The sequence below is a fragment of the Brachionichthys hirsutus genome, unplaced genomic scaffold (assembly GCF_040956055.1).
Source record: "Brachionichthys hirsutus isolate HB-005 unplaced genomic scaffold, CSIRO-AGI_Bhir_v1 contig_202, whole genome shotgun sequence".
Classification (NCBI taxonomy): Eukaryota; Metazoa; Chordata; class Actinopteri; order Lophiiformes; family Brachionichthyidae; genus Brachionichthys; species Brachionichthys hirsutus.
The window spans coordinates 532233-555637 of record NW_027180319.1 but is presented as its reverse complement, the minus strand read 5'-3'; the positions used below and the strand labels follow the sequence as shown (position 1 = coordinate 555637).

Below are 23405 nucleotides of genomic sequence, written 5' to 3'. Positions count from 1 at the left end.
CTAGTACGATGTTTTTGCTCCTGTTGTATTATCAGAGATGTCTGAATACTCGAGTATTAGAACGTATTAACAAAACAAATCACCATAGGATTTATGTAGCAAAATGCTAATCTTCCAGCACCAGCTCCTGGTATTTGGAGTCAGATATAAAATATCTGACTCCAGAGGTTTCTTTCATCTTATATATTTGTTATCTGCGAGACTTCAGCGGCGTCTCAGCACAGTGCCAAACAGTAATCCCTTAATTAATTGGTTAATTTAAGGGTTAATCAGGTAATTAAAGAGTAATTGGGCCTTCAGGGCTGTCAAGAAAGTCATCACTGTAAGGCCTCACTGGTCTGATATATGAGGGAATTAAGAAATGTATTTAGAAATCACTCCTTGACTAGTTAGTTATAAAATGATCTAATTCTTACCAAAGAAATTTCATTCTCATTCTCATCAGCCTCAGCCAGTCAACATGCTAAGATGAACATACATGACACTAAGAAAGAAACTCAATTTTCAATACATTCACCGGGATTCTCTATCAGGTTTGACATGGTCTGGCATAGAACTCAGGTTTTATCTCCACTATGGCCACAGCTCAGTAGAGATGAGGAGGAGTGAAGTCTCCTTAATGTATTATCGCTAATGATGGCAGCTTATTTCTGGAGGCAGGGTCAGTGAGACGAGGATGGCAGATACGATCTATGGTGGCCAAATGAACATGCCCGAGCTGTTCGTCTAAATCTGAATGCCATCTGCCAGCCTTGTCCCACCCTTATCTGCTCTACAATATCACCGCCTATTGCTGCTCTGCTCCAGTGCCCTTCACTGAAAAACCCATTTTATCCCTGTCAGGCTAGAAATTTGTTCTTTTCTTTATCTCAATGACAGAGAAGTGAATACTTTTGATATATATATTTTTTTAAAGCTGCCACACTTTACAGCCTTTCAACTATAGTATTTTTAAAAAAAATCAAAGCTGTCATAAACTAGTGCTTGATGGAAGACAAACTAATTCTACTTACTGTTTCATAAATAGATAATAACTTCCTATAGTTAAAAGAACAGAAAAGGTGTGTCAATCAAGGTACTATGTAATGAATTTCTGTATGCATAATACAGAGAATACATAATATGTGTATGCATCTTAAAAGCTTGAGTATTCATGTACCGGTATCTGTGTGTCGCGTACTTGTGTGACTATTACGTGTGTTTTGTGTGTGCTTGCCATGGTTGTCATAGTAATGTGGAAATAAATGTATAGTGCTTTATATCTTCAACAGGCACTTCATTAAAATATGTACATTTATAACTTTAAACATACATGTTAGGTTAATAATACAATTTCTTATCAAATACAGTTTCTTCAACACAGTGGCTTACATATATGCTGAGCATAAAAATTACAATTTCCAAGAAATTTGTGAAAAGTGAGAAAGGTTGTATCAAATTGTTGTTATGAAATTGTGTGTTTGTTCTGTCCTTTGTTGTGCAGCCGACGCTGGGACCATGAGGACTGTGGTGGCTCTCCTGCTCCTTTTTTTATGTGATTCTGGACAGGCTGACTGCCGGACAGACTGCCTGTCCTGCAGCAACATCCTTTCCAAACCGCTCGATTTCAACACCATGGTGAGAAAACATTTTTGGAACGTTCCAGATTAAAAAAAATAAATGAAAAATATCCACATTTGAATGGCTTAATGGGACATTTGAAAAAAACAATGACTGTTATCAGTGATGTCTGTGCTTTTCCAATGTCCAATAGCAAATCTAGCTGTTGTATTTTTATTTTGCAATAGAGGAACATAATAATAATATAAAACATAACATAATATAAAATAAATTAAATGAAGGTTCATTTAAAAGTTATAATCTGGCAAATCTTCCATCTAAAAGAAATCTGGACTGCACCGTCACTCCAAAATAGCCCCTCAAACAGAAGCAAAACAAAAGAAATAAAAATGAAAATGAAAACAAAAAAACAACTCAAAACACTAAAAACTTCCACATGGCTCTTATAATTTAAAAAAGAAACGCCCTCACCCCACCTCCCCATCTTCATCCCAGCCTCCCTTCCCTTCTGTACTGTCTGTGACTCTGTGACTTTTAATTTGTTGTGCCTAATTGATTCCTGGGGAACGATGTGTGTTTATCCTCTCAGTGCTTTTGCCTGGTGGTTGTTTCACTTGATGGCGTGTTTGTGTCTCTCAAAGGAAAAGACATCGCAGAGCACGCGACTTCAAACACGAAACACCGCATTGTGTTGCTTAAAGACAGTTGTCAAAGGAGGATGTAATTTGAAAGGTTGCATGTGACCAGCAACCAGCAACCTTTTGAATTACATCCTCCTTTAAAGAATCAAAATTTGCTCCTTATTTCCATCACACTTTTCTGGGTGTTACTTGTAAATTGATAAGGGATCAGAACATGAAAACAACAGCCGATGAACTCAAAGTAATGCAGCATTTCATGCATAGAAAAAGACTTCAGACTTATTCTTTGAGATATGTCCCCCATAATAACAATCTGCACACTCAGCCACTGAAGTGGAAGATATAAGTGACAAATGACATTGAGATCAAATCAATACCCTTCTGTCATATTGATTTTTGTTGTTAAGGTCTTTCCACTTTCCACACAAATAAAGGTTTTTCATTTATGTATTTATTTGTGCATCTATTGTTTTCTACATTCCCCAAGGACATCTATATCTTCCTCAATTTAATTAAGAAAAAAAAAATGCAATCCCCAAGGAAAACAACATCCCACACACTCAGATTAACACCAAGTTTTTCTGTCTTTAACCAACATCAGTCACAAACTACAATATACCTATAGGGCTGGTTGAAAATACTCTTTGAATCTAGATGAATGTTTAAAATCATGAATGTGTATACATAATGTATTTTAGGTTTTGTTAAACCATTTATTCTGATGAAAGAAACGACTAATTTACTAACTACATGATATCCATTTTCCAGTCTTTAATGACTGAGCTGACCTGACCTAAATAAATATATAAGGACGACTTGTTGTCTTTGCCAGGTGTGTCTTGCTGAGTGCCACAACAACATCTCCCCATCCTCCTACTGGGACTTTTGTCGTAAGGTGCTCTCCCCACAAATTTCCTCGCTTAGTGGTACCGTGTGGAAAAGATCTCAAGAGGAGGTGGAGGCCATTTATCCTGAGGAGAAGGAACAATTGGATGGAGGTCTGCTGCTCCCAATTGCTTTGCAGCGGTTCGATCATGTGACCGGGCCTCTTGGTGTGAATGAAGGGGCTCTGGGCACCAGGGGCAGCCAACTGAATACTGCCTATAACTATCAGAATACCCTGTCTCTTGAGGATGAGGATGAGGATGAGGATGAGGAAGGGCTAGGAAAAGGGGCTGATAGAGAGGGCGATGCCGATCTGAAGCTTTCCAAGAGGTTTGGCGGCTTTGTCAAAGGGAGGCACGGTTACAGGAAGCTGTTGTATCCAGGAAGATCTTACCAAAAGAGGTATGGCGGCTTCATCGGCATTCGGAAGTCAGCCCGCAAGTGGAGCAACCAAAAACGGTTCAGTGAGTTCCTGAAGCAGTACCTCGGGATGAGCAGTCGGGCCACTGAGTTCAACAGCGTGTCAGCGGACCTGACCCAACAGAATGAAGTTTAGCAGAGGGCACCTCTAAATCATAAAACTAGTTCCTGTTGTATTTTCACTGATTTTATTTTACTGAGTACAAACAAGAGTTAAACAAATTCAAAAATAAAATATAACTAAACCCTTCCTCTTAGATTATCAATCAATTTTACTGATATACGAACAATTTACCTTGTTGCATAAAATCAGACCATTTTAAGGCTCCCTGACCACTAGTTTGTCCTCTTAAGGGTTAGGGTTTAGGTTCTGTGAGACTACAGGCCCCCTGTTCAGCTCTGGATACTATGAGTCAGACCTCACTGCCCTTATGGGATGCACTGTTTAAAAAGTCATGCTTCATTTATTCAGACACCCACGAACTTGACATCAAGAGCTATGAAGAGAGCTCTCATTCAGGGGATTCCTAGAAGTGTAGTTCCAAAGTGATTTGCAGTCAGTTATAGAATATACTTTCCATATTAATGTTATTTGTGATTACTTTGGCAGCGTTATTGCTTTTCTAATCACCTGTACATTTTTGCATATTAAGCCCTGTGTCGGGTCGTCTGTAAGAGTGATAAATCATGTTCAGTGGTTACCTTTGTTTCTTTTTGAAGGGTGGTCGTACTTTATCTTGAAATTGTGTGAGAATCTGTTCTTCTCTGATGGGACCACTGGGTTTATTATACTACCATCTTTTGGCAAGAAAATGCATAACCCACTCTCTTCTAAAGGACAAAACCATTGTTTGCTCATGAATTGTCATTATGGGTCGGGCAGTGATCTAAAATGTATATGATTTGTGGTAATTAAATGAAAGCATGTAAAATACAACCAAAAGTCTGTGTCAAAAGACATCTGAGTCAGGAAGAAAGATGAAGTGAAGGACTACACAACCCTCAGTATGCATGCATATATGCTACTAATCTCTGCCAAACTGATGTGATTTACAATGTAAAAACTGCGTGTGCTATTATCTTCTTCAGCTTGTTATGGCGTGCTCAGTATGAAAACTTGTAAATAGCTGGACTTAAATATGCCATTAAAAAATAGTTTACTTTTCTTTTCTTTGTGGTTTCTAATGCAGCAACTGATTCGGTGTCATGAAGTGTTTTGTTCTTATTATATAGAAATGCAGGTGAGTTTCTTGAATTTCTGCTTTTTGTAGATCAGTTGTTAAAAGACAGTAAGGCCTATGCCAGTCAGATCCGAGCACCCCTCAGTGGTCAGTCCCGCATGTCTGACAGATTAAAAATAAAGCAATACAGGGGTAAAAGTGGCCCTGTGATGAGCTGGTGTCCTGTCCGGGGTGTATGTGACTGTTAATGATATCGCAGGCATTCTAATTTCCCTCCTTATAAAATAAAAGAAGTAATCTAAAATGGCACATAAGCAACTATCTGGGAAAAAATCTGCGACACAAAAAAGAATAATATTTTCTATAAATGTTACCACTATATAGGATTATGGGAAAACATAGTCAGGCTTTTTAACAAATTTATTTGGAAGTCAGAAACATTATTTTATATTGTTAATTTAGCAATTATATTATAATGTAATCTTGTCTGGTCACTCACAGCGAGAAAACCGACTCACATCGAGGAAAAGTAGCCACCTTTTGTTTTTACCAGACATTGGGTGCCAACCTAAAGCTACCCTGATGTTTATTTATTTATTCATTTATTTGATGTACAATTAAATGGAATACAATGGTAAATATGTAAATGCGACATTGCTATGTAATGTGAATTCAAACATAGCTTTATTAATTGGCCTTTAATAGCTAGCGAAGGATTTTATTTTGAAAGTTGCCGCCGGATGTGTCTGTCGATGACGTGTTTCGACGTACTGCCTGCTGTAGCCAAACAAGACTTCTGTCATATCACCGAGCTGCTGGGATTCACCTCTAGCCTTTGAATAACGCAACAACTGGACCCGGTTGATTCGGTGAGTTTGAAGTTGTTGCGAACAAGAAACGTCAGGGAAAAAGACAGCAAGGTTGATGTTTGTTTACAGCGAAAGATAATCAGCATTAACTAGGCCAAGCTATGCTCGCTAGCTACCAGTGCTACTGTCGCTAAAACCCTCGAAGCTAAAAACAAACAAACAGGACAATGGGTTTTTTTAATCGCTTTTGCCCAAATGTGTAGGTTAACAAGTTTTATTATTATGTCAAATAAAAAGTTTATGAAAATATGAATACTTTACATTGTTAGGCAAAGCTAGACAAGTGGCTTTTCTTGATAACCTCAGCGGTGCTTCTGCGCTAACAGACAACGCTAACGCTGCAAATGTCGTTCTTCAAAATCTACAACTTAAGATTTGCGCTATGACTTCGCATTTTGTAGCCTTGACTTCTTGAACGTGTGTGTGTGTCTGGGGGGGGGGGTCTCAGAAAGCACAGCTATGTGCAGCTGTGTGCTGCGCTCCAGGGCTCTGTCCCCAAGGCTGCTGCTACCCCCCAGTAGCTACAGACTGAGAGACAGAGGCTTCTTGACCTCTGGCCATTGTATGGCCGTCAGCGGAGACCCCCAGATGCTGCCATTACCCAGCCAGGCCCGTGTGGTGATCTGTGGAGGAGGCATCGTAGGGACATCGGTCGCCTACCACCTGGCCAAACTGGGCTGGACTGATGTGGTGCTGCTGGAGCAGGGCAGGTGAGACAAATACATACATTTCCACTCATAGTTGGATTCATCTTGCTCTGCCAATGCTGTATTTCCTGCCCTGTTATCCTCTTGGCAGACTTGGAGCAGGAACAACCAGACTGTGTGCTGGTATTGTCAGTGTGGCCAAGCCTATTTCCATTGAATGTCAAATGGCAAACTATTCTATCAGTCTTTACCAACAACTTGAGGAGGAGACGGGAGTCAAAACAGGTCAGCCCATTCGATAAACAATTCCACTCATTTAATTGACCCCATTCATGACGGTTTATGATATAACTAAGTATTAATAGCGCTGGTATAATTTGCTCCAAACATTTTCAGATGCTTTTTATTTTATTTATATTATCTAGTTTACTTCAATTTATAATTTTGTCTTCCTATGATGATAATATTTCAGGCAATAAAGTAAACAGTCACTGAATACAAATTATTTTGGATTTATAATTCTCTTCAAATGAATATATTTGAATTATTAGTATTTTGACATTACTTTTTATTTGAGTGGTGCCTCGAGTTCTTGGTTTTTGTGTCTTTTCTGTGTGTTCTAGGTTACGTGAAGACGGGATCTCTGTGTCTGGCCCAAAATCATGATCGCTTCATCTCTCTGAAGCGCCTGGCATCCCGACTAAAGTAAGACTCAAAAACCTCATCAGTACTCAGTCGCAGTTCCTTGGCATCATCTACAGCTTTTAATCACAATTCAACTCGCGCTCCAAGTTTCACAAGGACATTGAATAAATTTTAATGTCCAGCCACAAATTCTTGACTGAGGTCTTGACTCTATTTTGGCCACTAAGGGACATAAACGTTTTGCTTGGTGGTTGCACCATATTCCAAGTATAGAGCTTAAATATATTAAAAAGGAAGATTATTTTTACACTTTGTATATTTTTATTACTGGTACAAAATCACATCTAAATACAGATATGTGCTTGTCATCTATACTTGAGTTGAACATTCACATCCTAACTAAAGGAGATTAACAGTTTATTGTTTTCATGATGTTGTTTAGGATGAAGTACAATAAACTCCAGCCTGATTTACCCTCATCTTTCTTGTTTTGTCCATCCTTAGAGTTATGGGAATCAGTTCAAACATCATTAAGCCAAAAGAGGTGACCAAACTCCACCCCCTTGTTAATATTCATGACCTGCTGGGGGCCCTCCACCTGCCTGACGATGCTGTGGTGTCACCGCCTGATGTTAACCATGCCATGGCTGTGGCTGCTGCTGGTCATGGTGAGAGAGTCAAACTCACAACTGTCCTTTTTTATTTTTTTTGGTGGATCATAAATAAACCTTCACAGCAAAATGGTTTATAAGCCAGATGTGAAACTCATCGTTTAGTTTAGTCGTCATACATATAATAAAACAAGGATTTTACGTTTGACGTCTCTTACGTCTCTGTTTTTCACATCCTATTCAGGAGTTCAGATTCTAGAACGAACCGGCGTTCAGCAGGTCCTGATAGAGAGGGGTCAGGTGGTGGCCGTGGAGACCGACCGTGGCACCATTGAGTGTGAACGCTTCATCAACTGTGCTGGACAGGTAAAAGTAATGTTGGGATTTGGCATACAACAAGTCACGATACCGCCTCACACTCAGGTGTCTGTGATGATTGAGTCTGACACATGTCTCTGCTTCAGTGGGCTTATGAGCTTGGCCAGGCCAGTGAGAAGAAGGTGTCTATTCCTCTTCACGGCTGTGAACACTTCTACCTCCTCACTAAACCGCTCCAGGAGCCTCTTCCACTCAACACTCCAGGTTTTACAATCAAACCCTTTCTATTGTTACAGGGGGTGTCGATCATTGATTTGTGATTCATTTGCAACTTAATTGACTTTTGCTATTTTGCTACAAGAGAATGATGGAGAAGAATAAAATGCAAACCTGGATTCATTGAGTTCATTAATTTGAAAGTGTTTGGCACTGAAATTATTTACTCGCCTGGTCCTTTTGGTAAAACAGTCTGAACATGGACAATGAAAATAATTGTTTACATTCAAAGTGATTATTTCTGTTGTTGCTCTGTCACATGAGGCAACAGGGTGATTAGAAACAACCACAGGGCAGATGTGCTCATGCTGTGTTTCGTGTTCAGTGGTGGTGGATATGGACGGCAGGATATACGCTCGGCCGTGGCAGGGAGGCCTTCTGTCCGGGGGCTTTGAGAAGAACCCCAAACCCATCTTCACCGAGGGCCGCAATCAGCAGGAGATCCAGAACATGCAGGAGGACTGGGACCACTTTGGTAATGGAGGGGAGGGAGGAGGCTAGCTTCAAAATGAGACTTAGTACAGTGTGATAGAAGTTAGCTTCTGTTTTGTTTTTTAAAGTTGATATTTGATCAAACTAAACTGTCACAAGGTTGTAAAATGTTGGTATTCACCATTTGAGAGAGACCATTAAACACTTCAATTTGAGGAAGAAAAAAATGCTCGTGAATTCTGATCTCAATTCTATGTTTTCCAGATTTGTGTAGCACCAGTTAAGTATTTAATTCTACGTTTTGGTCTGAATCTCTTGGAATCAAATTGTAGTTGACTCCTTAACATCACTATTCTAAATGCGGATTATTCAGCCTCTAATCCTAATGCGTTATTAGAAATGATTGTCTGTCCACCCATCCATTTGCTTGTAGACGAGACGACCTCAATCAACATGGAGAATGGATCCTAAACTTTATAAAGGAACAGGTCACAGATTTATTGGAACACTGAGTATCTTTATTTCACGCTGATATATACGGTTCTGTCTCGCTTAACTTCAAATATTCATTTTGGATTTTATATTGTGATTTGTGACTTATATTTAGTCCAATCTTATTTTCACTCGCCAAAAAGATATCATTTTGGTACTGATGACCTTGGACATCTTTTTATTTTTTATGTGGAAATGAACAAGGCCCTGTCGGCCTTCATTGTTGTGGGAGATTTTGGGTCTTGTGCCAGACAACATTTCTTTTTATAAAAAGGGGTTATGTGGAGCCAGTCCAAATGTAGATGAAAACAGCTTTCTATAACTTATACATTGTTATTATAATGATGCATTGCAGTAAAGAACAACATTTGCTTGTTGCCAGCATAATGGGTCAAAAGGAAAAGGGGCCAGTTTGGGTTTGTTGGTCGAGCAGTTGTTTCAGTACAGGCATGTTTTTGAATGTCACCTACCCTCATATAGCTGCAGACACTCGTGCACACTGTTGGCCTTGACGTTACGCAAGTAATCTGAGAATGCTCATGAAGCCGTGAAGACAGCGGTATATCTCTTTAAAGTACATCAACACACAGTCACCCTCAGCTGACATCACTTGTTACAGTTCTGTTTTTGCTGTTCAAGCGACATGCATTTGAGGGTTGTATTTTATAAGTTGTACTTGACAAAGTTGTTTGTGTCGGTATAAATGAACTTGGTTGGACTCGATGCCAGCTCAGTTTACACGAATGACTAGAAGCTTCAATAAGAAGCAAAAACAGGGACGTCTCAGGTTTTTCTCCTCACTTGGTGGATCACATCTGTGAATAAAGATAAATAAGCGTTTCACGTCCGGTGAATCGGTTTGGTGTAGAAATGTCAATAATTAGGGGTTTTTTAACCTAATATTTTAATTCCTGATCATCTGGGTTATAAACATAAATAGTGAAATATAACCATAATATTCTTAATTAAACTACTTCTTGTGTTTTTAGACTGATTTGTCAAAACAGTCGGGGATCGCTTTAACAGAATTATTTGAATAATCATGTGTGCCTGGCAGGTATTCATTTTGGAGAATATCTTAACATAGCAAATTTACTGTCCTTTACCTGCAGAGCCAATGTTGACTGCCCTGCTGAGAAGAATGCCGGGACTTGAGACTGCAGAGATCAATCAGCTGGTCAACTGTCCAGAGTCCTTCACTCCTGATATGCGCTGTCTGATGGGCGAGACGGCGGGTATCTCTGGCTACTACGTGCTGGCAGGGATGAACTCCTCTGGCCTGGCCTTTGCTGGTGGAGCTGGCAAGTAAGCACGGAAATGAGAGGAAAACCTCTCTGGATCTGTGAGGACACGCATGATAAACCAATTTATTGTCAAGACGAGTCTGCATTTTATTCTACAATTGAAGCTCTTTTATGTGCATATAAACCAGCCTCAGTTTTTTTTTTTTTATGCCATTGTTTAGCACTGTGAGCAGAATATGTGTATTTGTGCAAATCGCAAACAAAATCTTTGGTGGGTTTGATATCAGGTACCTGTCAGAGTGGATAACCTTTGGCTACTCCACTGCCAACGTCTGGCCACTGGACGTCAAACGCTTCGGCAACCTGCAGAGCAGCAGAACCTTCCTGAGGCACAGAGTGATGGAAGTCGTGCGTGAGTGAGGAGCTCTTTTTATACTTGATGTGTCCAGTGTGACCAAATGATTTAGGAATAAAGACTTTTTCAGTATCATTTGTCCTGTCATTGTATGTTTGTGTCCAGCTCTGCTGTTTGAACTGAAGGTTCCTCGCTGGGACTTTCAGACTGGCCGCCAGCTGAGGACCAGCCCGCTGTATGACCGTTTAGACACCCAGGGAGCTCGCTGGATGGAGAAACATGGCTTCGAAAGACCTAAATACTTTGTTCCTACAGGGAAAGGTACAGATTTCAAAGCAGAAGGTGGAGCTTTGTGACTTTGGCTTATGATTTAAGGTAGCCGAGTCAAATCAAACGTCTGTACTTTAGTTGAGTATTCTCAACATTTCATTGCATGCGACTGACTGGTATTTCCCTGCTCTGCTGTATACGTGAGTGTAGATCTGCTCTCTCTGGACCAAAGTAAGACGTTCTACAAGCCTGATTGGTTTGACATTGTTGGCGCAGAAGTGAAATGCTGCAAAGAAGCCGTCTGTGTCATTGACATGTCCTCCTTCACCAAGTTTGAACTAACTGTAAGTTTTGGTGCGCCACTTATGAAGTCGAATTAACTGGCAATTCCTCTTGCTTTTCCCCTAATGAGTTCAAATGTAACAGTTTATTGGTTTCAAAACAAAATGTTTATAAAATGATCTGTATTTTGCCAAATAATTCCAACATATTATCAAAAGGTTCTTTCCAGGGAAGGTATCAGTTCTTTGTTACTGATGCAGCAGTAAATTTTAAACGAAGGAACTTGCTTGCCTGTGATGTTAAAGTGATGGAAGTCTAACCCTCTGGTCTGTTCTGATATGCCAGTCAGCAAACGACCAAGCTCTGGACCTGCTTCAACATCTGTGTGCCAACGACCTGGATGTCCCTGTTGGACATATTGTCCACACTGGCATGCTAAATGAGAGAGGGGGGTACGAGAACGACTGCAGTGTGGTCCGCATCAGCAAGAATAGGTCTGCAACCCTACAGACAGTAATTCTAGTCCCTCTGTTTACATATACCATTTAACTAACATACTGGTCTCCTTTCCAGCTTCTTCATCATTTCTCCAACCGACCAGCAGGTGCACTGTTGGTCGTGGATAAAGAAACACATGCCGAACGACCCAAACCTCCACCTAGAGGACGTCAGCTGGAAGTACACTGGTAAGGACACGCACAAATGTTGCTGAGGACCTGAAGTGGTGTCGCCATCTAGTGGTCAGATCTTATTAAAGGGTCGGTGGACGGGTTCAGCATCAAACCTGTTAAGAGAGAGGATCTGACGTCAGCAAGCAGGTGGATTATTAATCTCAACAATGTAATATGAAGGGTTTGCAACAGCCAGCCTATATTCTGTGTTCTACACATGAAACAAAAACTTGAGATCTTGATCCCAGAATCTACCTGTGTCATTGTACAGGATTTACGACCCCCAATATTCTTTTTATATTTCAATGGAAATTCATAGTTTTATGTTTTGTTTTTATTAATATTAGGCTTTAAATGGTAAAAAGAAAAACTCACGGGTTGAATTTTGTTCATTCGAGGGTCTTTCTGCAGCATTTATTGCTCTGCTCCTTTACCCACAGCTTTAAATCTGATTGGACCCCGGGCAACGGACGTTCTAGCTGAGCTGTCGTATGTGTCTATGACGCCAGACCACTTCCCCTCCATGTTCTGTAAGGTAGGAAACCAAGGCTAGATGCAGACTCTCACCAATAATAATGCCTATAATGGTGATATTATGCGTTGAAGTACGTTGAGTGTTGCTAACAGTAGCACAAGTGTTTGACAGTGACCGTCTGTGTTCACAGGAGATGAGTGTTGGCTATGCCAACGGCATCAGAGTGATGAGTATGACTCACACTGGGGAACCGGGCTTCATGCTCTATATACCTATAGAGGTGGGTTCACATCTGCACTCCCATATTAATACATACAAATGTCATCAATATTGTACGGGACGGTTGATAACCGATTTTCAGAAATACAGTTCATGAAGTCTAAAACAGTATTTTCCACTCCTCCTCCTGACAGTATGCTCTGCATGTGTACAACGAGGTGATGTCAGTGGGTCAGAAGTATGGAATCCGTAATGCAGGGTACTACGCACTGCGCAGCCTCCGCATCGAGAAGTTCTTTGCTTTCTGGGGTCAGGACCTCAACACCTTCACCACCCCGCTGGAGTGTGGACGAGAGTTCAGGGTGAAGTTTGACAAGGTTTGTCCGGCGGTCAACAATCGCTGCAATATCAGTGTGGATTATGTTTCTGCTCTTTGAAGATGAGAGGCTGGCTGTAGAATAATAATCAGTAAAATGCCATCTGCTTTGCTAAACCATGAAACATCTGTGTTGTGCTGGAAAAATGATCACCAAGCTGCACCTGCAGGCACAACAGGTGGCGCTTCGCACAAGCGGTGGTAAAGTTCATTCTGAAAATGGGGAAGCGTCAAGTCGGCTTTCTGCTTCACACAGCAAGAATGTCGGAGCAGTATTAATGAACCGGTTTCCCAGAATCCCTTCAGATGATTAGTCACCTGCCGAATCTGTACCTGCACTGTGAAGATGTAGGGAAAGAAAAGTTGTTTACTGGTGCCCTCAACAGAGCTATGCAGTATTAGCATTTATCTTTAATAGTTTTTAGGTCACATCCCATAATAACTGATGCTGCTCTTCCTTTATTTCCACTTCTGAACTCCCCCATTCCCCACAGGACACAGATTTCCTCGGTTGCAGGGCGTTGCTGCAGCAGCGTCAGGACGGCGTGTTCCGCAGGTTCGTCATGCTGATTCTAGAGGACCACGACACAGAGCTCGATCTGTGGCCCTGGTGGGGCGAGCCCATCTACTGTAACGGTCAGCTAGCTGGCGCAACCACCAGCAGCGCCTACAGCTACACTCTGGAGCGCCACGTCTGCCTTGGCTTTGTGTCTCCTCCACCAAGCCCAGAGGGGCTCCCCACACCCATCACTCCAGACTTCATCAATCGTGGGGACTACGAATTGGACATTGCTGGCCAGCGCTACTCAGCCAAAGCCAAACTTTACCCCTTCAGCTCCCTCTTCACCCAGCAAAAGCGTCGCAAGGGTGACATGGAGCTCAACAACCTCCAGGGCAAGTAAAGTAATGGACTGCCTCGCCGTGGTGACGGGCTTGTGACCGACACTCCTTCAGTTCACCAAATCCACTCCTGCACTTGCCTTGCAGTCCTGTTTTCTAGCTCCTAATCCGGGGGCTTTACGCACAATCACTCCTTTCCCGCTAATATTTAACTTCCACTGTGTTTCTCCCTCCTTTTAAAGTGCAATATTTAAGAGGCGTTCAGCTGTATGAAACGCAGAGGGCCTGCATTATTCTGCAGTTCTTCTTCAGCACTCACAATCAGACTCCAGGCAGTGTTGACGACTTGTGCACTGGGACAGCCTGCAGTTTAGTGTCGTCGTCAGGGCAACGTCGACGTGTTGAGGATTCTTTGTGTTGTTCACTTGAAATCTTCCAGGAAGGATCTGGACTGACAATCTTCTCTAGTGGTGCTGCAGTCACTATAAATAGGCATTAATTCTAATGCGCAAATGCCGACAGTCAATGTAATAGATTACTAATCCTACAAATGGTGTATTTGCTACCGTGAAGAATAAAAGTGATGCCATATTTGGATACTCAATACTCCCGACGACGACCATCGCTGCTGTATTGTCTCTAAAAATGAAGGGCTAGCACCTCACAGAATTCCCTTCTCATTCTAGTGTTGAGGCGTGGAAAGATTGTGGAACTCATTACCATTATTATCACAAGTAACACTTTGTGTGCGCTGCCCAGTTCTCCCGAGTCATGTTGAAATGACTTTCCAGGCTCTCGAAATCAAAGCAAAGCAAAAATGACTCTTTTCCTTTGGGAACGTCTTTATCATCAACGTTCAGCTGTCCTGCTGTTATTCAGCCGTGAGCTGAGTTTCTAATGTATTCAATTAAACCAGTTGTGTTTTGTGGTTGTTCTGAAGTAGAATTGTTCTTGATGCCCAGATTGATGCATTCCTGAGTGTTTAGCGAATGCTGAAGGAAGACTGGGAATTTTGCGACTGGATCATATCTCCCATTGATTATTCGTCTGATCCAGAGTTGACGTGTTTGTATAAAGGAGGGACTTCATTTCTATTTGAAATAAAGTGATGTATATTTTGTATAAAAGCTCTATTTTCAGACCTGGGCTTGTTTCCAGTCATTGACTGAATTATCTGTACTCTGGTGTAGTTTTGACTTGTATTTTTTTTGTGCATAATCTCAAATGTCAATATTATCTGTCAGCAGCCGTTTCATGTTTTCCTGCTGGTACAAAGTAAAGTCCTTCAGTCAGAGCTTTAATATGTGGGTGCATATTGTTTTACTCTATCTTATTTATTAGAAGTGTGCTTTAGGAGGGAGGGAAAGCTAAGAGGAAAGTACGAAAAGCACAATTCACACACTGCTGCAGGAACATCAGGAACTCCCAAGTCAATTAAATTAAATCCAGACTATGAATTTAAAATAAAAACAGGAATTTGATACACAAAACACTTTATTAGAATATTATAACAGCCATTTCCTCCTCTGCAGTGCTTTCCAGTTTGCAGAGGTCAAAGTCTTCTAGCTTTCCGTGGGCGGCATCCATTGTGTGGCACGGGGGTGGTGTCAGTGATTGATACAACCTCCAGGCCTCCCATAACCAGGCCTTGGATTGCTGACTGCACAAAAGAGAAAAACACATTCATTAAAAAAATCTAAAAGAAACAGATCGAGGAGTCTAAAACTCTCAAACTCATCCTCGATATAAAAATACATTTGAGGTCTTATTTCTTCAGGGAGAGCCAGGATTATTTTAGTTCCTGTCCCACTGTTACGCCAGTACAGTGGACACTTCATTGCTATGGGCCCATTAGACTTATTTATGGTTTCTAAATTTCTAGACTGGCATTACTTCTGAAGTTACAATGCATTTATTAAAATAATAATAATAAATGGATACCACTAGTTATCAGATAAAACTATAGTCGGTCGATGTAATAAATTAAAGAATAACATTTTATAATTCTAGGTTTTCAATTGTGTGCATTTGCTTCTTGAATTTGTTTTACATCATTAAAATCGTGAACAATTACAAAAAACAATGTAAATTTTCTTTGTTTTGTTCATTTTATTGACTAAATCATTTCAATGACAAATAATCAGTACATTAAAATGAAATTATTTGCTATTTGAATAGTTTGATATTAAATATTTATGACTTTATTAATCCTACAGATAAAGTGAAATGGGCTCCCCAACCAAGAATGCACAATAATAACAGTTTCCTCTGTACACTGACCAGACGTCCGAGACCAAGACCTTGGACCACAACTCGGACAAATTTCACTCCCTTTACTTTGGCTTTCTGTGCAGGAGAGAAAAACAGATCAGCAAACACCGTTTAATAAGAACAGCTACTTAAATTGTATATGGCAGAGCTCATTATGACAAATAAATGATGTGAAAGTTAAAGGTCTAAATAGTCAATGAATGGCGAACTGTAACAAAAAAAACTCAATGTTTTGAGTGCATCTTGTTTCTACTGGCCTGCAGTAACTGGTCTATCCTGAGACTGGCTTGTCTCCTACACGCTTTGAATTGAGCGCAGACGCCATTCAAAGCAGAGCGAAAGTAAATACTCTGTTCATGTAAAACACGCTACTTAAAGCTTTGTAACTGTGCGGACTATTCCCCCCCCCCAGAGCATTTCCTGCAGAATAGTGTGACGTTAACCTTGTTATAGCCAACACTGTTCAAAGGAAAGTACAGATCAACTGCAGCCTATCAGAGTCATAAAGAAGGCAGCTTGTTGAGATATTCCGGTCTCTGTCTTCATGCCTCACATGCTCATGCTGTCCATGCAGCAAATTCACTTCCCATCTGTGCCCCCATGGGGGTGTTGGCCTTAACGTGAGGTGTGGCTCAAGCAGACTGTCGATGGCGTTATTTGAAATGTAAAAAAAAAGTTACTGATCGTCACTGACAAAAATAAATAAATAATCTAAAGTGATGAAAATGACTGATGCTGTGATTTTCAAACTGTTAATAAGGCACTTCAGATAAGATAAATCTGCATCGGCAGCTGAATACACCCTAAAGGAACTGGAGTTTTCATTATTTATGTACTCAGTTTTAAAGAGACAGATCTCAAGATGTAAACACGGGACCTGATCTCTCATTATGGAATTATAGGTTCAACACGGAGCATATGTGGACCTTACCGCCCCAGCAGAGATGCCGGTAGTCTGAGCAGCGATGGGTGTAGATTTCTTAACATTCTTAAAGCCTTCTGTTCCACAAGACACCCTGGTAATTGGCAGTCCTGCGCTGTCAGTCACCTGGATGTGTGTGCTGGCACAGGACAAGACACATTTTCATCTTTCAACAAAAACATATATTTGACACTCATTCACACTGATTGCAAGTTACATATCACGCGCAACTGGTTTGACTGGAGTCGCAGAGCAACTGATATGTGGCACAGCTTAGGATCTGAGTGAAGTGTTCTGTAGTTGCCTGCTTGTCTTCCACAAGCATTTTGTGCTTCATGGAGCTGCACAAATTCCCTTTTACTTAACTCATCAGTCACTAGATCCCCCCCAGAACATTCTAAATATATATTAGATTCATTTGTACTCAACAGTTTCTTCATTAGATCACTTTAGGATACACTGACCTAACTTATGTTGTTTTAACAAAGATTTACTTTCATTAATCTCATTTAATATCTCCACATATCTAAAACTCACGGATGCAGGTTTACACAATGCAAATGATGCTATAATGGAGTGAGAGCACGAGTAAAACTTCACACTGTAGTTTTACAAGCAGGTTCTACTTACTTGTTGAATGTGGCTTTAATGTGTGCGATTGGTAACTCTTCAAAGGTCTTGCCATCCCATCTCAATAAACTTTTCTCACCAGGCATTGGAGGAAAGTAGCTGAGGGACGAAAGACGCGATACCATCTCATCAGACTTACTTTACTGTAGAGAATCCTCTTGTCAGCTGACAGATAGTGGCCAGGGTTTTAACAAGAACTGTTTGTGGACGTGACTGACCTGAATTCCCCGGATGTTTCCTCAGTGGTGGGAGCTGCAGCATCAAGTCTCACAGCAGTGGTGCATAATGTTTCCTCAGTGGTAGGAGCTGCAGCATCCGCAAGTCTGACAGCAGTGGTGCATATAGCTCTGTGCAGCCCATTGCTTCCACATCTAACGACAGGCACAAAACAGTTTATTAGCACCACTGTAAAAAACAAACAAAAAACAGTGTCCGCCGCTAACACGGACATGATTGCCATAAGTGTTATATGAACATCAGCTGATGCTACACAAGTCCCAACATGCAGCAGAATGACTTAATCAGAATTAGCCGTTAGCTGATAAGGATGCTAAAAAGGTATACCCAAAATGACACTTACAGCGAGTTCACATTTGAGTTTAGGGAGGCGCTTAGCTGTCGGTATATGTTATTCGCTGAACTAACCAATATACAATTTAATTTATACATGTTTGACACGTTTAAAAACAATTGTATTGCTAGGTCAGCTATGCGACACACGAAAAACGTGACATTGAAAAAGCTGCAAATCCAGACGAAGTCAGTAATATCTTCGAGGGGTGGAGTGTATAATAAAATTATATATACTTTTACGGTCGAAATATTGGGGTAGAAGTTTTAATGTTTTGTGTTGGTTTTTTGATATTAAACACTCTTTAATTGTGGTAGTATATATACTGATATATAAGTGTATATTTCAAAGTATTTATATTACAATTCCCCCCATGTTTGCCTTAATAGATCATTCGTTGTCCTGCACAGGATTGTGGGTAAAAGAAAATAACTTTGCTGCCTTCACAAAACCTCGGTAACATAACTATCCACACAGGGTTAGCGTCCTCAAGCAACAATCGATGCGGTCTCATAATTCATATGAATTAAAAAGACCATTTAAATTGAGTTACTGATTGTATGTATGTTTTATTTTGCGATCACCTGAGGAACGGTGGGTCTGAAATTCATTCTTATACTGTTACGAGTTTTCGTGAACGTCTCGGGAGAAGATGGCGGCGCCCTGTAGGAGAGTGGCGACTCGGTCTGTCCTACGCTTTCTTTCTTGTTGTAGCGGGACAGCAGTCCGGAACACGGGCTGTCGTCCGTTTTTCAGCGCTTCTGTTTGTGCGGCTACTTGTCAGACTAAAGATGGAGTAGAAAGAGCGACTGCTCCGTGGACTTTGGTGGCAGCGGTGTGCCTGCAACGCCTCCCGGTCGTTTCAGCGGACTGCACCTTAATGGAGCAGCGCTTCAAAGATTTGATGTGTCAGGTGTGTTTATTCAAAACGAAACAGTCATATTCTTATCAGCAAAACAGTCTCATATTCATGTATCAAAACTGGCCATCCAAAGCTGCCCAATCGCCGGTGTTCCCGTGGAACCTGCGCACCGTCATAGTAGGAGAAGCTAAACACCGAAATATTGAAGACCCAGCAGACCTGTGCTAAAAACACGCAATGGCTGACTATTGACATTTCCATCTCTATTAGTACCAGAAAAGCGCACATTTTGTTTACAGTTATACAATTATCATATGTCGACGCTTTAATGACCCGCATAGTTAAATAATACGACTCATTATTAGTGAGATGTGCTTTTTAAAACAATGTTTAATTGTTAAATGACAATTAAACATACTGTAATGAAGATAAGAGTTCTAGACAGTATGTTCAGCTCACAGAATAAATTATTATCTTGAAATGTCATAGTCAGGGGCATTTCAATGTATGGCTCTATAGGTCCATGAAGGGCCCTTGCTTACTGTAGGCCCTTATGGCATGCCGTTCAGGAACTTATTATATATATATATCAAAAGTGAGGTCTGAGAATATGGACCGAACTCCGGAATATATATATGAAACCATGCACACGGAATATATATATGAAACCATGCACACGGAATATATATATGAAACCATGCACCGAATATATATTTGAAAATAGTACACATTCACCAGGGCGTTCATTATCTCCTCATTATTGAGGATTGCCGGCACTAGATTTCGAGCTGACTCGCTCAGTGATACTCGTCTATTAATGACACAAGATCGCAGCAGCGCCGTGATGAAGATGATGAATATATTTATTAGATAGAATGTTATATATATTCCGGAGTTTGGTCCATATTCTCAGACCTCACTTTTGATATATATATAAAATAAGTTCCTGAACGGCATGCCATAAGCCCTTTATTGTAAGATGTATTGTGAACATTCTCAACGTGGTTTATGGTGTAAAAGTCTTACTCTGCAATGTCGATATGAATACCAAAGATGATTATATAATAATTAATTAATAATCAGCACAGATCAACCCACAGCCAAATTATGACATGATGAATAATACTAGCTCAGCATTCTAGAAATGCTTTTGATGCTGAGGTGAATGTTAATGGTTAGTCAGGAAATATTTACGGTAGGATCATCAAAATAAAATAATTTTCCCCATTTAAATCCCATCACGCTATGACACTTCAACACGCATGTCTTTATTAGAGAGACACAGGAATGTGGGTTAGATCATGATGATCTTGATCTGCCTCGATTAGTAGATAGATGGCAAACAAAACTTTCAAAAATCAGGTCGGTAGATTGGTTTGCAAAGGATCCAACAGTTTGAGATGGCGACCTCGTCTGACCTTATTTCAGATGGAGCTGGAGAAGAGCGTGATGTCAGACCACGAGCTGCGGATTCTGGAGGATGCAGAGAGGAGGCTCCGTCAACAGGCAAACGATTATGACTCGGATGAAGAGGACGGCCATGGGGACCAGGATATTCTTTTGGCTCAAGACCTGGATGACATGTGGGAGCAGAAGCTGAAGAGCTTCCAGCCAGCTTTGAGAGTCAGAGGTCAGTTTAGGAAATTGATCCAATTTTTCACCGGCAAAGACACTGAAGACATATGGGATTATTACAGATATGTGCCTAATGAAACAGAAAATGCTATTCAGCGGTTTGTCTTTCTGCAGTCATTTATCATCATGTCATAGAGTAAAACAGAATGGAGAAAAGAATTTAGTATTCTGTGTGCAACTTGAATTTAATATAAATAACCAGGAAGGGAAGAAACTGACGGTACTCCCTTTGCCTGCTTCATTCAAAGTTTATTTGCTCCAGCGCTCCAAATTTGCATTTTCTTCCTTGTGACATTTACAAAGTTTATGTGGATTTTGCTCAATAGCTGACGGCCTTTTCTCTTCTTTAGCTGATGTAGATAAGGACTTGACCTCACCGGAGCGCTGCCTGGCTGACTCGCTGCTTCTACTGGCTGAACAGCAGGTTGGCAGTGAGAAACTGTGGCTGCTGCCTCAGACTCAGTGGCAAGAAGGAGAAACGTTGCGGCAGACGGCAGAGAGAGCCCTGACTTCCCTGCCAGGTAATATGAACACGAGTTTTTAATGGGCTGATACAATCAGGTATCAGGTATCGGCTGCTTATATTTTATGCCGAAAATGAATGAATCGTTTCCTTGAATTTTATTGAATTCTGTTGAGTTCCGGAAACTCTGCAGAAACATTTAAACATCTAAAAATATAGATAAAATAAATTTAGGGTCATTGTTTGGTGTAAATCACAATATAAGGAGACTGAGGTGCTCGGCGGAGGTCTGCGCTCTGCAAGTGCTTTTCTAGTTAAACTATATCCCCTGCAGGTATCACAGATTGTATTCTCCCTGAATTAGAATTATTTTCCTGTTGTTTTTTTACATCTTAAACATGTTGCAGTAAAATATTTACCTGTTCTTAAATTGGTCTGAAGTCTATAGCTGCCATTTGAATCTCTAAAATATAGCAAATAATGGCCCTCTGAAATACTTATTGCAAGTTTGTGCATTCAGAAACTGCTATTTCCAATATTCATGGCACGGCAGCGGTTAGCGACGTGCCTCTATTATCAATGCACTTTGAAAACTGGCAATAGACAAGTGTTTTTTTTTTTAACATATCATCATGAAGTAAATGTTGATTGCGCAACATAATGGCTTCAGAATAATGACACCATCTGCTTCTAGTCAGGCAGCCTGACTGGATGATCTGACTTTTTTTGTCTGTGCGATAGCGGAGCCAACAGTAAAACCACATGGAAATGCCGGAGCTCCTTACCCTTTTGTCAGTGCCGCTTAAATTGCATTTACTTTATGGTGGACAATGTTTTTTTTTTTTTTTATGTTTTTTTTATCTGTTTTGTTAAATTCTTTAATGCCTCATTTATTGTTGGTTCTGGGCTCTCTTTAGGGCAAAACCAGCCATAAACAAAATACAAATGGGGGGGGGGGGGGAGGGACAGACACAGGCGAGTGAAGAGGGCAAGTGGGAAAATGTTTATGATGTATTTCAATTGCTCTGAAACCCATAGCTTGAGGCTTCATGTACGGTGCCGTTACAGCTCGCATTATTGTTAACACGCTCCATTTGCTTTGTTTTTTTTTTTTTTACTGTAGTTACAGCCGAATCCTGGACGCTGCAATGACCCAGTTTTATCCTTCCATTCATTTAAGTTTAATGTGGTCTTATCTAAAATAGCTGTGTATGTTCAGTATAATCTCCCATATTATCCAGCCATCCTCAAATGAAATTAATGCATGAGACATTATGTATTATAATATACCATCAGAATGTCGTATTGCAGCAGTTGGCTGCAGGCTGTGGTGCCCACTTATCAGTCAGCTGTAGGTCAGGGAAAATCTCATTGATCAGCAACAGATATGATAATGCCGGGCGGGGATCACGCCCATCGCGCTTCAGTGATGCTGTTACGAACAGTCAACGTATTTAACATATTTCTTCTTCTCTCCATTTAATGGGAACAAAAAGGCATTGACCAAGAATGCTAAACTGTTTCCTCACCACTTGATCTTTTATTGTGCAAACTCCATCAATCTTTGCCCATTAAGATTTTCCACTTGACATGAGTGTGTGTCGTGTGTTTGAGTCTTAGCTCAGACTCGGTGGGAAGTGAACACTCCAACATGGGCGTGCTGCTGCATATTGAGCCAAGAGGGAGAACATGGTTTTTATATGAGACTGGATTAATGCAGAATATTGTGTGATACATCCACACAGTGTATAAATCTGCTCTTCAGCTGAACTTTATTGTCTTCAGCTGAATGAACTCACCGCCTCCTCTATCCTTACAGTTGCTGGTATCCAGGGAACCTTTCTTAGCAACGCCCCCTGCGGAGTATACAAGTACAAACTGCCCAGCGCTGTTCGGACGGAGGACTCTGCCGGAACAAAAGTCTTCTTCTTCAAAGCCTTTCTGTCAGGCCAGGCTCCCCTTGCAAACACGCACGCTTCGTTTCAGTGGGTGAAGAAAAGTGAACTGCAGGGCTACCTGAAACCAGCGTACATGCAGAAGGTCAACCGCTTCATTCTCTGTCTGTGACGTGCATTTCATTGTATAAATAAATTGCTTTTCAACGCACGCATCATGTTTTCTTTTAATTATTTTACTCTCAGAACTGACCTATATGTTTAATGCCACTAAGTTGGATTCATGCTGGCATCTTAAAATAAGACCCGTTCTCAACTTTGGCTTATAAGAAGTAGAAAGTCGATGCAAAGTAATTTTTTTTGTGTGTTTTTACGCAAAGTGTGGCTCAGGGAATCAATGCTAGTGATAGGAAGTCTTCATTTATTATTGATCCTAGATTATTAGGA

The 23405-nt window shown here is 40.7% G+C and overlaps 4 protein-coding genes across 4 annotated transcripts; 3 read left to right on the top strand and 1 right to left on the bottom strand.

Annotated features, from left to right (window-relative positions):
* Nucleotides 1–1497: 1497 nt before the first annotated feature.
* LOC137912636 (prepronociceptin-like) lies at nucleotides 1498–3642 on the top strand. Its single transcript, XM_068756773.1, has 2 exons — nucleotides 1498–1617; nucleotides 3034–3642. Exons 1-2 carry the CDS (start codon nucleotides 1498–1500, stop codon nucleotides 3640–3642), a joined length of 729 nt encoding a protein of 242 aa, XP_068612874.1.
* Nucleotides 3643–6015: 2373 nt separating this feature from the next.
* LOC137912615 (pyruvate dehydrogenase phosphatase regulatory subunit, mitochondrial-like) lies at nucleotides 6016–13772 on the top strand. The gene is made up of 17 exons (XM_068756753.1): nucleotides 6016–6266; nucleotides 6355–6488; nucleotides 6827–6908; nucleotides 7353–7516; nucleotides 7704–7825; nucleotides 7924–8041; nucleotides 8379–8528; nucleotides 10090–10282; nucleotides 10509–10633; nucleotides 10742–10897; nucleotides 11057–11190; nucleotides 11474–11622; nucleotides 11702–11814; nucleotides 12240–12334; nucleotides 12465–12554; nucleotides 12688–12870; nucleotides 13364–13772. Exons 1-17 carry the CDS (start codon nucleotides 6016–6018, stop codon nucleotides 13769–13771), a joined length of 2667 nt encoding a protein of 888 aa, XP_068612854.1. The 3' UTR covers nucleotide 13772.
* A 1422-nt stretch (nucleotides 13773–15194) lies between these two features.
* On the bottom strand, nucleotides 15195–18271 carry LOC137912616 (small ribosomal subunit protein uS11m-like). The gene is made up of 6 exons (XM_068756754.1): nucleotides 18113–18271; nucleotides 17751–17903; nucleotides 17533–17631; nucleotides 16912–17041; nucleotides 15990–16055; nucleotides 15195–15369 (listed from the first exon to the last, which is right to left on the bottom strand). The coding sequence occupies exons 1-6, from the start codon at nucleotides 18199–18201 to the stop codon at nucleotides 15262–15264; spliced, it is 645 nt and encodes a 214-aa protein (XP_068612855.1). The 5' UTR covers nucleotides 18202–18271; the 3' UTR covers nucleotides 15195–15261.
* Nucleotides 18272–18755: 484 nt separating this feature from the next.
* On the top strand, nucleotides 18756–23169 carry LOC137912634 (large ribosomal subunit protein mL46-like). Its single transcript, XM_068756770.1, has 4 exons — nucleotides 18756–19016; nucleotides 20394–20595; nucleotides 20951–21121; nucleotides 22883–23169. The coding sequence occupies exons 1-4, from the start codon at nucleotides 18756–18758 to the stop codon at nucleotides 23128–23130; spliced, it is 882 nt and encodes a 293-aa protein (XP_068612871.1). The 3' UTR covers nucleotides 23131–23169.
* The last annotated feature ends 236 nt before the right edge of the window (nucleotides 23170–23405 follow it).